Source organism: Dunckerocampus dactyliophorus, chromosome 4 (genome assembly GCF_027744805.1).
Source record: "Dunckerocampus dactyliophorus isolate RoL2022-P2 chromosome 4, RoL_Ddac_1.1, whole genome shotgun sequence".
In the NCBI taxonomy this organism is placed as follows: Eukaryota; Metazoa; Chordata; class Actinopteri; order Syngnathiformes; family Syngnathidae; genus Dunckerocampus; species Dunckerocampus dactyliophorus.
Genome location: NC_072822.1, coordinates 21,403,997 through 21,419,322, shown reverse-complemented (window position 1 = coordinate 21,419,322; position 15,326 = coordinate 21,403,997). Strand labels below are relative to the sequence as shown.

At 39.2% G+C, this 15,326-nt stretch overlaps 1 protein-coding gene across 2 annotated transcripts; it reads left to right on the top strand.

The window, feature by feature from the left end:
- The first annotated feature begins 938 nt into the window (after positions 1-938).
- Positions 939-14,934, top strand: lgi3 (leucine-rich repeat LGI family, member 3). Of its 2 annotated transcripts, XM_054773390.1 has the most exons (10): positions 939-1,192; positions 2,990-3,061; positions 3,545-3,616; positions 7,821-7,892; positions 8,116-8,187; positions 8,290-8,459; positions 8,537-8,701; positions 8,785-8,875; positions 12,358-12,459; positions 12,542-12,776. In XM_054773390.1, exons 1-10 carry the CDS (start codon positions 990-992, stop codon positions 12,636-12,638), a joined length of 1,116 nt encoding a protein of 371 aa, XP_054629365.1. In that variant the 5' UTR covers positions 939-989; the 3' UTR covers positions 12,639-12,776. The 2 variants fall into 2 exon arrangements, with proteins under 2 accessions (XP_054629365.1, XP_054629363.1); XM_054773388.1 differs by having other exon boundaries at positions 12,358-14,934.
- The last annotated feature ends 392 nt before the right edge of the window (positions 14,935-15,326 follow it).

Sequence of the window (15,326 nt, the reverse complement as noted above, 5' to 3'; positions counted from 1 at the left end):
TTTTTTTCTTTAAATACAGTATATGCGGTAGATTATATTCCAAGATCAAATAGCAAATGACAAAAACCCATGTCTAAATGAGACCCCCATAAAAATGTGTATTTTTGACACAGGAGCTCGCTCCCCCCAGTTCACCTGCTAGGTTGATGTTGACGTTCTCTTCCTCCGATCAACATTTACAATAAGAATGGCTGAAGAACCCTCCCCGTCTCTCTTTTATATGCCTCACACACTTATTAAACACATTTTAAATGATGAAATTGTATAGGTACTCACTCAAGATGATCAATGAACAGATGGAATTGGAGTCACTGTGTAGAAGTTTCACCTTTGCATCTTACAGCGACTGCGGTGCATTGAAGGACCACCAAGCAAAGTGCAAAAACTCAGCACTTAACGAAAAAACATTATCAATAAAGTATAAAGTAGTATAAAAAATTGTGGGCTGTTTTAACAGTGGAACATGTATGCACATATTTATAAATTATTATTGACTTCGGGTAGACGCGATACATTTTCTGAGGAAAAAATGGTCTATTCTTTGGAGGAAGAATTGTGACGAGAACCTCAACCTCAATCTTGCAGTAACTAAGTACACTTCTGATTAAAAAAAAAACAAAACACAATTAATGTAATACTAATACATTTCACTTTCAGAGCTAAACTGATTTTATAGCTAAAAAAAGTGCTTGCAGCTCTTAGCCCTGTGGCTGAGAATGAGCGTAAATAATTTAGTGTAGTGGTGCTGCCCTCGTGTCCCAGTGCAAGAAAGCATCCTTTCTCATCATTCCTACTGCACAATATGTCTCAGAGCACACAGCACAGATCCGGTAAAGCTGCAGAGACACAGGAACCCCTCCTCTGCCCCTCTCCCTCACACACCCCCTCTCTCTCAACTCTGCCCTCAGAGTTAGTTCTGGGCTTGTTAGGCAGTCTACTTGTCGTCTCTCTGTACTACACCTGCTCTTTCTTTTTCCTCCTGCTCGGGAATGATGGAGCTTGGACCGAGATGGCTCAATCTGATCTACTTTGTGGTTCTGTGCCTCTCACTCTCCCAGCCTGGATACTCAAACACAAAAAAGGCCTCCAAGACACCACGCTGTCCTGCGACCTGCTCATGTACCAAAGACAGTGCCTTCTGTGTGGATACCAAGGCTATACCAAAGAGCTTCCCACCTGGGGTCATCTCACTGTGAGTTCATACTGTTACCAAGAGCAGCTGTATAATGTAATAGCTGTATGCAGATTGAACAATAATGTCATCCTGCTTTATGTAATGAGTAAAATCCTTGTACTCGCTAAAACCTAGAAATTGGTATGGAATTTTATTTTGTCCTACTCAAACAAAGTCATTTTAATATTGCCGTTCTTCCATAAGGTGAACTTAAGGTGCAGCGGTAGCATCTCGCTAGGCAATAGCATTAGATTAGCTTTTTGCTTCTCCTCACTCAGTGTAATGAAATGAGGATTAATCATTGATGCAGGAGGATAGACTGGTTGAGATATGTTTCCATTTATATGACGCTGACCCCCGGGGTGCACAGGAATTTCAAGAGAACACGCCGACCTCATTCCAGAAACGTAAAAAAAAGGAAGTTACGTGTCCTAGAAAAGACCTCCTTGACATTCAAACTACAAGGACAAAAGAAGACATATGATGGGTGAACAAGGTTAGAGTCATTATTGGCTGGATGGATGGAGTCATTATTGGGATTGCTAAATATTTGATACACACACTATTTTATGCCTATAAAAACAGTCCACCTGAATTTATTTGTCTTATTTTATCTGTAAAAGTGTCATACAATCTGTTATATGTGCTTGTTTCCCTTATTTCAGGAGCACTTTAATTGAACATCAGACCACATTGAATTTTACAGTTTTTTTTTAACTGAATAAGACACCCGGAATGAATAAAGGATGGGTGATATACAATATGAACTATGCATGATAAAAAATGTACTTTTAAAGAGTATGTGAACGTCCCTCCTTTTTTACTTCCCAGACAGTGCAGTGGGTTGGTTGAGTAGTGTGTCACATACGTGGTGACTTGTGTTTGTTTGACACCGTGGGTGAGGTATTGTCTGGATCGCTGCATGTGAAAAGTTGCTTAAACCATCAAAAGGTTGTCTCAGATTGACTCTGACTACTTGTAAGCCATGTTGCCAGCTTGTAGATTTACAGTCATGGAAAAAATCATTAGGCCACCTTTGTTTCTTCAGTTTTGTGTTCATTTTAGTGCCTGGTACAACTAAAGGTACATTTGTTTGGACAAATATAATGACGATAACAAAAATAGCTCATGAGAGTTTAATTTAAGAGCTGATATCTAGCAACTTCCATGGTTTTCTTGATAATAACCAAAGTCACTTATGTTCTTACATGAATAGCTATAGCATTGTACTGCCACAAAAATGGACTCTTTTGAGCTATTTTGTTATCATTGTTATATTTGGTACATGAAAGGGACAACAAAGGTACCTTTAGTTGTATCAGGCATTCAAATGAACACGAAACTGAAGAAACAAGGGTGGTCTAATCATTTTTTCCACAATTTTATGTTAAATGTTAAATACTTTGGAAGCATCTGGTGGGCCGGGTTCAAACGCTCGGTGGGCCGGATGTGGCCCCTAGGCCATAGTTTGCTCACCCCTGTTCTAATATGACATCACACTTGTAAAGTATGCATGTAGGGATTATGTCAGGGGCCTCCAAACGTTTTCCACCAAGGACCGTATACTGAAAAAAATCAAAGGATGCGGGGGACCACTTACTGTAGATATTTTTAAGATGTTTTGAATTTTGTGAAAAGGATTAAAAATATATAGATATACAATTTTCTCTTTACATTGTGCCTTTTTGCTCAAGTTTTCACATTTTTGCTGTTTTTTGGGGGGTTGATTGTATGTCTACAATATGCTGCGGGCCAATAAAATAACAAATGGACACCCTGGCTTATATTAACATGGTAACTTGTTTGACTGTGCAGGACGATGGTGAGCACAGCATTTACCGCAATCCCAGAGGGAGCTTTCTCACACCTTCACCTCCTCCAATTCCTGTGAGTGTTTTTGACAACAACAAACATTGCTTGTTTTTCAAGTCAAGTAATGTACAGGTAAAGTTTGTGGTAAACACGTGGGCCTTCTGACTCCCTCTGCTTGAAATGAATGATTGAAAAGAGTGATGACATAGCAGTAATAAGAGTGGTGTCTCTGTATCAGTGTCATCCCCAACTGACTCCCTCCGTTGTGCCCTAACAAAAGCTTATTTGTCTGTCACATGCAATCACAAATGTCCCTCTTATCATTGTGTGTAGGTCTGCATTTGTTTGCAATGACTTCTAATTCAATTCATTATAATATTTTGGTATTGATTGATGACTCAGTGTATTTAATATGGTTGTACTTTATAAAAGTGTACTTGATAGGACTACATTTCATGAGGCATTGCACTGTAATGCACCACATGGATCTACTGTATTGCATTGTTTACAAACCTACATGTATCATGGTAGCATCATTCATTTTCATTTTGTCTGCAGGCTCTTGAACTCCAACACATTCACCATGATTTCTGATGATGCATTTGCGGGTCTTTCTCACCTGCAGTACCTGTGAGTAAATGAAGTAGTTTAAAATTATAGTACAGTAGGTCTTTATCCTGTAGCGATGGGTTGCTCTCAAACGATATGGCTCTTAGAGCCGTCTCTTTGAAGTGAATGAGCGGGCTTTGCTTTCCCTCTTTTTTCCTCTTTAAAGAGTCCGCACTTAACTGGTCAAAATGGGAGCCGAAAGAGCCAGCTCTTTTTAGACAGCCAAACCAAAATAACCTGCTCCCTTAAAAAGAGCCAAAATTCCCATCACTATTAGTGGCAGAAACAATAAAAAGCAGTGAAGCAGCTCTCTGTTTCGCATGTAATATTGCACTTCACATGTAAACACTGGAGAATAGTGCAGCACGTTCTAGTAGAGTAAAGGCATTGTATGAAAATACCATGTAAATTATATTTATGACTGTCACCGTGTCAACGAGAGCAGCATTAAATGTTATATGGGTTACGGTATAACTGGAGTGCTGAAAGATATTAATCAGCATTGTATAAATATAGGTCGACTGAGAATGCGATGATAGTATAAGTATGGATAACAAGTGCAGTGATATGAATTGGTATGGTATGGTATGGCACGGTATGACATGGCATGGCATGTTTCAGACATGCGTAACAACTTATATGAAGAAACATTACATGGTTACATTTGCACAATTCAACATGTCTGAAAAGGAGTAGGAAGAAGCAGATCTTGTATTTAATCCGAACTCTTCCCCATGTTTATTACTGATAATTCATTCACACCATGTTTTTTCTGTTGAACTTTATGATGACAACAGGTGTTGTGTTGTTATTCCTGCCAGACACTGGGATGCATGTGTCCATGTTGTTGACATACACATCCACCCCCTTTGACTGCAGAAAGGTGGCCACCTGTTGCTCTGTTGGAGCAACATCTTGTCCTCCTCCGTTGTCAGCTGCAATGGCATAAGACGTGCGTGTTATGTGAAGCCCAGTCACAATTACATTGTTCATGCACGTCAACTGCTCCAAATCATCCACTCTGCATATCATTTGCAATATAATGAGATCCTTATCATCATTTTGTTTCTTTAAAGCTTCCACTTTCCCTTCTAGCCCATCCATTTGTTTCCGAAGTGATGCATTTTCATTCTTCAAATCCTTAATGTATTAATTAGGGATTTCACGTTTTCATGCTGTTTATCTATTTTGCTGTTTAGCTCCTTCCTTATATCATTCAACAACATCACAATTATCTCCTTTAGGGCAATGGTCCCCAACCACTGGGCCACGGCCCAGTACGGGTCCATGGGTGGGGCCGAACCGGACCACGGGAAGTTTTCAGGTGCAATGATAAATAAAAAAAATACACTTGCAAATAACTACATCAAATTTTATGTAAATGCATATCAATTTCGGAAATAAGGGCCATTATTTTATTTTAAAAATAATATACAGTTACAAATCCCATTTTTTTGGCATTTATGGGTTTTTTTGCAAGCGGCGCCCCTTCCCACTTTGTTCGACGGTCCGTGAATGCACCACTGTGCATGTGCTAACTTTCTCTCATGCCGCACAAATAGACTACTATACTGTATTTTTACCGTTTTTCTTTCACCTCATATTTGGTCCTAAATGCTGATACTATGTGGGAATGCATTATACAGTTACAAATCGCATTGTTTTGGCATTAATGTTTTTTTTTGCAAGCGGCGACCCATCCCACTTTGTTCGACGGTCCCTGAATGCACCACTGTGCTAACTTTCTCTCATGCCGCACAAATAGACTACTATACTGTATTTTTACCGTTTTTCTTTCACCTCATATTTGGTCCTAAATGCTTATACTATGTGGGAATGCATAAAGGTAAGTTTTGATGATCTTATTGAGTGCTAATGTGCACATTTGTCTCCAGTTAATTCATGCTAGCACACTGCCTTTTACGACACACGTCAAACAGCGATGTAATCATCTCTCTGGAAAACATGTTGTTCATGTCTTAGTTTTACACAATACATAATAAATATGATAAATTAGATCGTTATAATGTACAAACTCCCCCCTGGTCCACGGGAGATTTGTGGGAAAAAGGTTGGGGACCACTGTTGTAGGGTACCTGGTTCCTAGCTTCCTCCCATGTCCTCCTAAGATCATGAAAAATATCATATAGGAATGAAATCAAACTAAATGACAAAGCAAATATTGCATGATGAGTAACCAAAGCACTGTCACAGTCAATTATGGGCAGGTCCCCGGGATGCAGAGACTGAGGTGACGTGCAGAAAAATGTCTTTAATAGAGCTCTAAAACACAAAGTACAAAATAACAAGGGTGAAAAGGTAAAGCGAAGGCAAACAAACTCACCATGGGAGGTCAAAACAAGAACACGCACAAAAAAGAGATGAAAAACAGAAAACATGAGATGCAACGGGATGTAACGACAAACAGATAACAATTAGTAAAAAAAAAAAAGGTAAACTAATGGATGGACACCATGCTCATGCTGCCACCTCTGTGCTTTAAAGTGCCGCAAATTACCGATTAGGAGCAGGTGTGCTCTGCCGGGCCGTCTAAACAAAAGTCAAGAGGTGGAACTAAACACATCACAGGAACAGAAGGTAACAAAATAATAGCACACAACAGGAGATACACTACGGGAAATATGGAAATAAATTTCACCACAGACAAAACCTTTCATGCAGAACATGACAAGAATCATTTTTATTGCACATCACGTTTTGATTTTTTGTTCTGATTTGTTTTGGATTTTACATTTTGATCTTCTGACTAGCATAGTTTTATAATTAGCCAAAACATGTTTGACTTTGCATTATTGTAATTTATTGCATTGACATTTGTAGTCTTGCACTTTCTTGCAAAGTCATTAAAAACCAACATGATGATAAAGGCGAGGATTCCACAATAACTAATACAATAAAAATAAACAATAAATCCTGTGATGATGCAGATGCATGCAGGGTGATAAAGCTGAATATGCTGCAGCTTATTGCCTTCTCCTGCAGTTTGTCGCTTTAGTGCCATTATCAGTGCTACCTGCTGAGAATGTTAATGAAATCCTACTGTCACAGACAACCACCCCCAACAACATTGTACAGGTTACAGTATACAGCATATACTAGCTACACTGTTGACAGGTAAAACAAAGAAAATGCTGCAATGTCATTTTATCACAAACTATTCCCCTGTGAGTCAGTTTAAAGAAAAAAATGCACTTTTTAAAAAATGTTGCCCATCATCCACAATCCTTGTGTGACATTAACACGTCTTTCTCTTTTATGTGCATTCTAAAGATATAAAAACAGCTAAAAGGACGCAGCTAAAAACTCCAAAAAGCGCCAACAACACTCCGTTTACATATAATGTGACGTGCATATTAACCAAGCTACAGCAAAATTGTCATTACTTTTGTTCAAATTGTTGCGCCGATCGAACTACGTTAGTGGCGTATTGACACCTTGCCACACCACACTGGCTAGCTACTGCACTAGCCGGCTAGCGACTAGCTTCACCACACACTCGTCCGCAACGCATCAATGCCTCAAGCCACCACCAACAGGTAACAGGCGACATATTGGAGTTGCTGCTACTGCTGCTTCTGTTTTTGTTTTTGAGTTTGGAAAAGTTAATGCTAGGTGTAGGCGTTAGTTTCTGTGTTACTATGTGAAATCAATGTGCCATGGAAGGAAGTTCAGGTAAAGCTTAAAAGGGCCAAAATACGGCAAAAGTATTACATGTTATCCTGAATGTACCTGTTACTACATGGTTACAGATGAAACCATAAAACCTTGTTGGAGGTTTTTGGAGGTGTTTGAATAGCGGTGTTTGTCGGCATCATAGGTGTGTCCCATACGGTAATCAGCTGTCTGTTTTTATCTGTTTTTATATCTTTAGAACGCACAGAAAAGCGAAATACGTTCACGTCTCACATGAGGATTGTGGATGATGGGCAAAATTCCAGAATGCAGTTTTCCTTTAACAACAGGCTTTGCAGCACTTATGCAGATAACAGCGCATCACCCTGGCATAATTAATTACAAAAATATTGGTCTGTATTTTCACATCCTAATTTGAGGACAACTGAGCTGTTCAATTTTAAGCCTAAATGCACCATGTGCACACCCTGATAATACAAGTAGTAGCCTCCAAATGCAACCATTTGTCAAAGCTTGGTAACAATATGAGTGACTTTTTAAAATTGAATTGAATTTTATTTTTCTTTACCAGATTTATTGAGAATAATGACATCCAGACCCTCTCTCAGTATACCTTCAGAGGATTGAAATCTCTGACTCATTTGTGAGTATTACTTTTGTCCAGCAAAAAACAAGATGCACACAGCATTATGCATGATTTATTTTTATTTAGTGTATATTTGCACAGTATACCGGTTGAGCTCTTTTTGTAAATGTAAAACATATGAGTGATTATTTCTATTATTTATTATTACTATTATTTTATTATTACTATGAAACGACACCCATAAAAACGTATTATAAATAAACAACTGGGCTTTTTTCAGATCCCTCTCAAACAACAACCTGCAGCAGCTGCCCAGAGATCTATTTCAACATCTTGATATCCTTACCGATTTGTAAGTGTCTGTCAACAATGTCTGACCTGTCATCTGTCATTGATCATTGTAGTACCTTCAGACCAACATACAGTAGTTTCTGTGTTTCATGGCTGGTTTCAGGGACCTCCGAGGAAACTCCTTGCGCTGTGACTGTAAAATCAAGTGGCTGGTTGACTGGATAGAAAAGACCAACACTTCCGTTCCTTCCATCTACTGTGCAAGCCCTTTTGAATTCCAGGGTCGCAGAGTCCATGATCTCGCCCCACGAGACTTTAACTGCATCAGTGCAGGTTTGAACTCTCCGATTTGAAAAATAACGACATGGCAAAATGTTTCCTTTGTAATTCGTTCTCTTTTTCGCCACTAGATTTTGCTGTTTATGAAATGTTCCCGTTTCACTCCGTGTCAGTGGAGTCTTACGAGTTCAGTGGCGATCACTTTGTGACCTTTGCTCAACCTGATTCGGGTTTCTGCACTCTGTATGTGTGGGATCATGTCGAAATGGCCTTTAGGACTTTTCAAAACATTACTTGTAAGTAATTGCTACAAAGACGTACAAAGAGTGTTATTCTATTTTGTGTGTCATTTCAAAATAGTCTTTGTATGCCCGTGCAGCTCGCTCAGCGGTGTACTGCAAACCAGTGGCGATAAACAACGTGCTGTACATGGTTGTGGCTCAACTTTTTGGTGGCTCTCATATCTACAAGTAAGGTTTGCATGAATTATTAGTATCATCATTTACTCGGGTTTACAAACTGCTTCCAGCCATGCAAACAGTGTTGCCAACTCCTCAGTAGGAAAATAGCTATTAGCTGTCCTAGAAGCCGCTGGAAGATGTCATCGGCTAATTTGCATATTATTTGCATATGACGTTGTAACAGATGAGGTAGGAAAAAAAGCATAACCTCGTAGGACAGACAAAAAAGTGAGTAAAACATCTTAGTTAGTTTTAGAACTACTACTTGATTCTTGGTTTGTTAATTTAAAATTGACCATCACTTCATCAAAATATAATTTTGAAACGTTATCTTGGCCAGCGCCTACCACCTTTTTTCTTGCATTAGGACTAATCGTTTCATTTATTAAATGTTTTTCCATCACACATTCTGACACACTGACAGGTAAGTGACTGAGTCCAAATGAGGCTTGAGTGTAATAAGTAGCAATTTAATGAAGATTAAGAAACATTTACGTTTTAGATCCCACATCGTGCCGCGCGCATGTGTGATTCAGGGATGCGTAGTGCTCCACTATGCTCTCAGTGCGGCTGGGCGACATATATTCATATTATTAATATATTGATGGTTCTTTTAAGCATCAAAAACAAGCATATGGTTCATATCTATATATACTGGATTTGCGCTGTAACTCTTGGCTTGTCTCACTCATCTCGCTGCACTGTGTGTGAGCTCCTGCCTCGCCCCCCTCTATGCATGTAGGAGGTGACAGGCCACGGAACACAAGCCCTTGCTCAATTTTCAATAATAATGGAGGCGACAACGTCTGAAGAAAAAGCAGCGGCTCAGTATTTTGGAGGTACTTCGCAAAAGTGCCTGTCAAGTGCGGAAGCTCTACAATGTGTTTCAGCACTTGGCACAAATTCCAGTATGAATGTTTGAAGCTGTGGGCTGAAACACCACAAGTCTCCTGCCACAACACAGTTCATTGCTTGCTTCTTTTTCCTGTTGCGTTCCTAATGAAAGTAGAGTAAAAGTGCAAAGTGGAGTGCTATTACTAAAGTGGTGTCCTATCACATTGCTAAAGATATGGTCCCCATTGCAGCGGTGGAAAAAACACCTGCTGAAAACAATGGACTCGAGATGTCCAGCGAGCTTCGCAGTCGCATGTATTTAGCACGAGCTCTACCACAAATGTCAAAGGAAGACAGACAAAGCCTAATATGCAGTTGATAGTTTGGTGTTCCTAGCACAAAGTCTTTAAAGGAATAAGGACATGCTTATGTCTTTTAAAAATATTTACCTAAAAAAATAACACTGTTCAAAGTAAAGTATTTTTGAGTTGCTGCTCGCATTTAAAAATGTCTTTTAAAACGGGGCACTTTATTTCATATTTTGTTCTTTCGTGCTTTTGGTATTAGCTGATGATTTAAGCATAGCTAAAGATTTGTTATAAAGAAGATTGAAGATTATATTTTACTTTTTCTATATTTGTTTCAAATACAGAATGATTTTATTTTAGCAGCTATTTTTTTTTAAGATTTTTAAAATGTCAATAAAACAACTTTGCACGCATATTTGTCTTTGTCTTTGTTTAAACTGGCTTTGTGGAAAAAATATTGGGATATATATCATATATTGATATTCAACCTAAATATATCGGGTTATGAGTTTTGGTCCTGCGATTGACTGGCGACCAGTCCAGGGTGTACCCCGCCTGTCGCCCGAAGTCAGCTGGGATAGGCTCCAGCATGCCCCCGCAACCCTAATGAGGATAAAGCGGTATAGAAAATGGATGGATGGATGGAGTTTTGGTCCATATCGCCCAGCCCGAGCTCTCGGTGTGCCGCGGAAGCTGACTGCTTGTGACTGCTTTGGGGCGGGGCGGACCTCTCAGCAGCACCCCCTGCTGCTCAGTGAGAACAGAAACTGCACAACAATACGTGCTTTCACTTTTAAGTTCGCAAATACCAGAAAACTCTCCAAAGATGCCAGAAAAAGTCATTAGATTTGTCACAAGTCGCTTTTGAGAAAATATGTCTGCAAGATGGTTTGGAATATCACCATATTTACCAACAAAGTCGCCAATTTGGCAACACTTCATGTAAATGCTTTTTATTGTCTTTGTGATCTTATCCTATTCAGCATTTAGCCTGACATTTGGGTTTAAGAGGGTATAGTAATACAGTAGATCCCAGCTTTTCTTTGCGGACCCACCAGAATAAATGTTTACATACTAATATACATGCAAAACAATACAATTTTATACTAATTTATAACACGCAAGGCATGCTGGGTAACTTCCTGTCGGGGAAGTTTGTGTGTGAGTTTCCCAACATGCTTTGTAGGTTATACATGAGTATAAAACAGTATTGTTTTGCATGTGTTGTATTACACACTCATTGCATTATATGTATGAGTGTGTAAGCATTTGGTTTGGTTTGGTTTAGTTTATTTGAACATGAAGGTTACAATGGAATACATCTCATGAATCATTTTTTCACAGTTCCACATGTCCCAAAGGAGTAGGAAGAAGCAAAGCTTATTAAATCCTACCCTCCATCCATTCTACATCTAGTACAGTACATGTAGTTCACTTCCTGCATTCCATGTCATGTTTTCTGTGATAATCAGGATAATACATAATAGATAACGGTAAGACACCCCTCCCAAAGAAAAAAAAAAAAAATATATATATATATATATATATATATACATATACATTAATAATAATAATAATAATAATAATAATAATAATAATAATAATAGATAAATAAATAAATGCTTAAAATAAATATGAATAAAGAACAAAACTTTTTTTTTATAAACTTTTTTTTTTTTTCATTTATTTTGAAACCCGCATAGTGTGTTCCACATGTGTTACTTGTGTTATTTTTGGCTATAGGGAGGCGTTTGGCTGATCTCTTGTTGGTTTGTGTTGTGTGAGTAGTTTGTAAATGCCGAGCGAATTCATTGCAAATAGACAGTACAGTACTTCCTCATGTAGAGTACTCTCTGTGCAACTCAAGCTTTACCAATGTAGGGCAAATGATATGGGTTTTCTACCAATAAATGGCCTAATTATGGCTATTATAAGCACAAAATGCAGGTTTCCCCACAAATAAAAATGTTTATTTTGCGTCTCAGTTTCCCAGTGGAGGCGTTCATGCTCTGTTTCAGAATGTCACAGTACATGTTGAAATTGATTTTTTGGCAGCACTCATGCAGCCACAGACCACAACCCCTACCACACACATCTGACACGGTTGTCTTGCTACTCACTTGTTTTGCCAGCTATTGAGACAATGTCTATGAGTTTTCAGTGGATAGTAAATCTATACTGCTATACAAGCTGTACACTGACTCATTTGAAAGATATTGAAGTTTGTCCCTTCAGAAAACATACGATCATAAAGGTTGTTGCATAAATGTTTTTTTTATGGAAATACTGCATGATGATGGAGCCAGTCAGTAATTAAGCAATGTTATTGCATTTTTCTTCAAATTGCAGGTGGGAAGAGGACCCACAGCGTTTTGTAAAGATCCAAGACATTGACACAACTCGTGTGAAGAAGCCCAACTTCGTGGAGACCTTCCAGCTGGATGGTGAATGGTACTTTGTCGTCGCTGACAGTTCCAAGGCCGGTTTAACCAGCATTTACCGGTGGAACAGCAATGGTTTTTACTCCCATCAGTCCCTCCATCCTTGGCATCGCGACACCCACGTGGAGTTCCTCGATGTTGGAGGAAAGCCTCACCTCATCCTCTCCAGTGCCACTCAAACACCGTTGATTTACCAGTGGAATCGAGGGCAGAAGCAGTTTGCGGTCTACTCCCAAATCACAGAGCAAGCTGACGTGCAGATGGTTAAGCACTTTTGGATCAGGAAGGTTCTTTACCTTTGCCTCACACGCTTCATAGGTGACTCAAAGATCCTCCGCTGGGAAGGGCAGCGTTTCATCGAGATCCAGGCTCTTCCCTCTCGTGGCTCAATGGTAGTGTATCCTTTCACAGTGGGCCTGCGTCACTACCTCATCCTTGGAAGCGATTTCTCTTTCTCCAGAGTGTACTTATGGGATGATCTCACTCAGCGTTTCCATCCCTTCCAAGACCTCAACATGAGAGCACCAAGAGCCTTCAGCTTGGTGTCGGTCGACAACAAGGATATTATGTTGGCTGCCAGCTTCAAGGGCAACTCTCTGGCCTATCAGCACCTGCTAGTGGATCTCAGTGCCAAGTAGAAATATGAGCGTCAAAAAGACAAGATGACATGTGGCAAAAAAAAAAAAAATGGTAGGAAAGGTTGGAAAGTTTTATTGTTGATGTTGAAAATTATTAATTTAACATTTAAAAAATTTTTTTTTAGGAATTATCCCTGCGAATCTGAAATGAATCATGTTAAATTAACTCTCAGTGTCATGCTGAGTGGCTGCTTTTGTATATATAGCATTCTTTTTGTCATTGTTAATTTCTTTACTGAAATGTATGTGCATTTTAAACAGATACAGGTGGTCCTCGGGTTACAAGCGTGTTTCATTCCTTGATTGTAAGTCCAGTTTTAGTTGAAGTCGGAACTTACTGTATACCGAAATTATACCTAAATTAACTCCTAAGTCACTCACGCTGTACACAGAACACAGAAGAAGATAAAATACAGTAATAAAAAGACTGAACACAAGAATTAAATGAAAGCGTAATGACAAGAGTACAACAGGCCTTTCTACCTTCTTAGAATATTGTCCTAGGCTAGTCTGGAAGGATAACTTTCTCTTCTCCTCCCAGATATTCTTGTAACAGCACATGGAATCCATGACCCCTCTCGCCTTCATTAACATTCAATGATCTTTATCCTTAATGATGGTCGCGACAGTCGAGTGACTGAGACCAAAAGAGCGGCCAATATTGGCGGGCATGTCTCCCCTCTCTGAGTTTTTTACTTCTATGGCCAAGGCTTGCCTTTTTCTTGGCACACTGCTGCTTGGATAACATAATGAAGTGCAAAACATGAATTAAAAAGCAATGTTATCCTTCCTCAGTGTAGTTGTGCAGGCACATACCGTGTTCTTCCGCCACGCACAGTGTAACAAGTTCTGTCATGCAATGTCATGCTTTGTTGGTCTTGCTGCCGTGTGTTGCAGTGCCCTTTTTTGGTAGTTCCTAGAGCAAAATCACTGCTGCACACCTGCTTCCAATTGTTTATCAGGCCTTTATCAAGATGCCATTTGCCCCAGTCAGACACTGGACTGTCTTCCATGCTGTGCCGCATGTTACCATAGTCTTGCTCCTTGCCTTGCTAGGTAGCTTTAGTATTTTGGCTTTGGTCTTGCGTTGTACTTTCTATTTTTGTGTGGCTATGCCCCCAGCCTGTGCTGTGATTTTGTTTTTTGTTTTTTCCCCCTGCGGCAACCTTTTGTTGCAGACACTTTTTGTTCTCCTTTTTGCTTGTATTCATGCGTATCGTGCACCTTTTGTTCTGTAAAACTTTGTTTACTTTACTTTGTGTCTGTCTGCTTTGGGGTCCAAACCCATGGCTACCCTGCTCACTTGTGACATTCGTAACCACGAAACGTCATAACATGGAATGTTGTTAGTTAGTTTTTCAGCTATCTTTTTGTTTTGCAATAATGACAAACATGATCTAAATGGCCTGAAGAAAGCTAATTAAATGAAAAGGTGGCAATGCATATGTTGCTTGTCTTATATTATATTTTATTTTGTTGTAATTGTGTGTCCATGTTCTAAAAAAATGCAATTTCAGCTTCCTTTGGGAGTGTTACTTAAAAACAAGTGTAAAAACAGAAAATCAGGGATTGTGCATTCATATTGTTAACCTAGTATTACTCCAGAACGACCTTAATATTATCATTTTAATGTATACATGGTCAAAACCCTTGATTCCACAGTGGCTGTGCGCATTTAAGGACAAGGCAAGTATGAATAAATCGTGCTTTGTAGTCCAATGTGCAAGTGAATAGCTGTTTGTCTATGTTTACCCTGCGATTGGCTGGCGACCAGTCCAGGGTGTACCTTGCCTCTCGCCCGAAGTTAACTGGGATAGGCTCCAGCATACCCCGTTTCCCTAGTGAGGACAAAGGTATAGAAAATGGATGGATGGATAGATGGATGCTTCATAGTCCTTGAGAAAACCAGTGACTTTCTATGGCTTCTGTCAGCATGCTTATCTTTCACTATAGGTTTGAGTATAATAAAACAACTTAGTGACACCCTGTGATCTATAGACTAAAATGCAGACTTGCACTCAAAAAGCTACAAATTGACATTTTAACAATTTAATAAAATTGTCATTGGCAAAACATTCAACAGTAAAAATGGAAATGTTTTTGTCGAGGGAAAGGCTTCTTGAGACGTCATCTGTACTTCTGTGAAGAAGGTGTCGGACGTTTCGCTCCTCATCTTCTACACAGACGCAAATGTTTTTGGTTGATTGTCACGTACAACGTGTTTATTTAATGTAGTTGT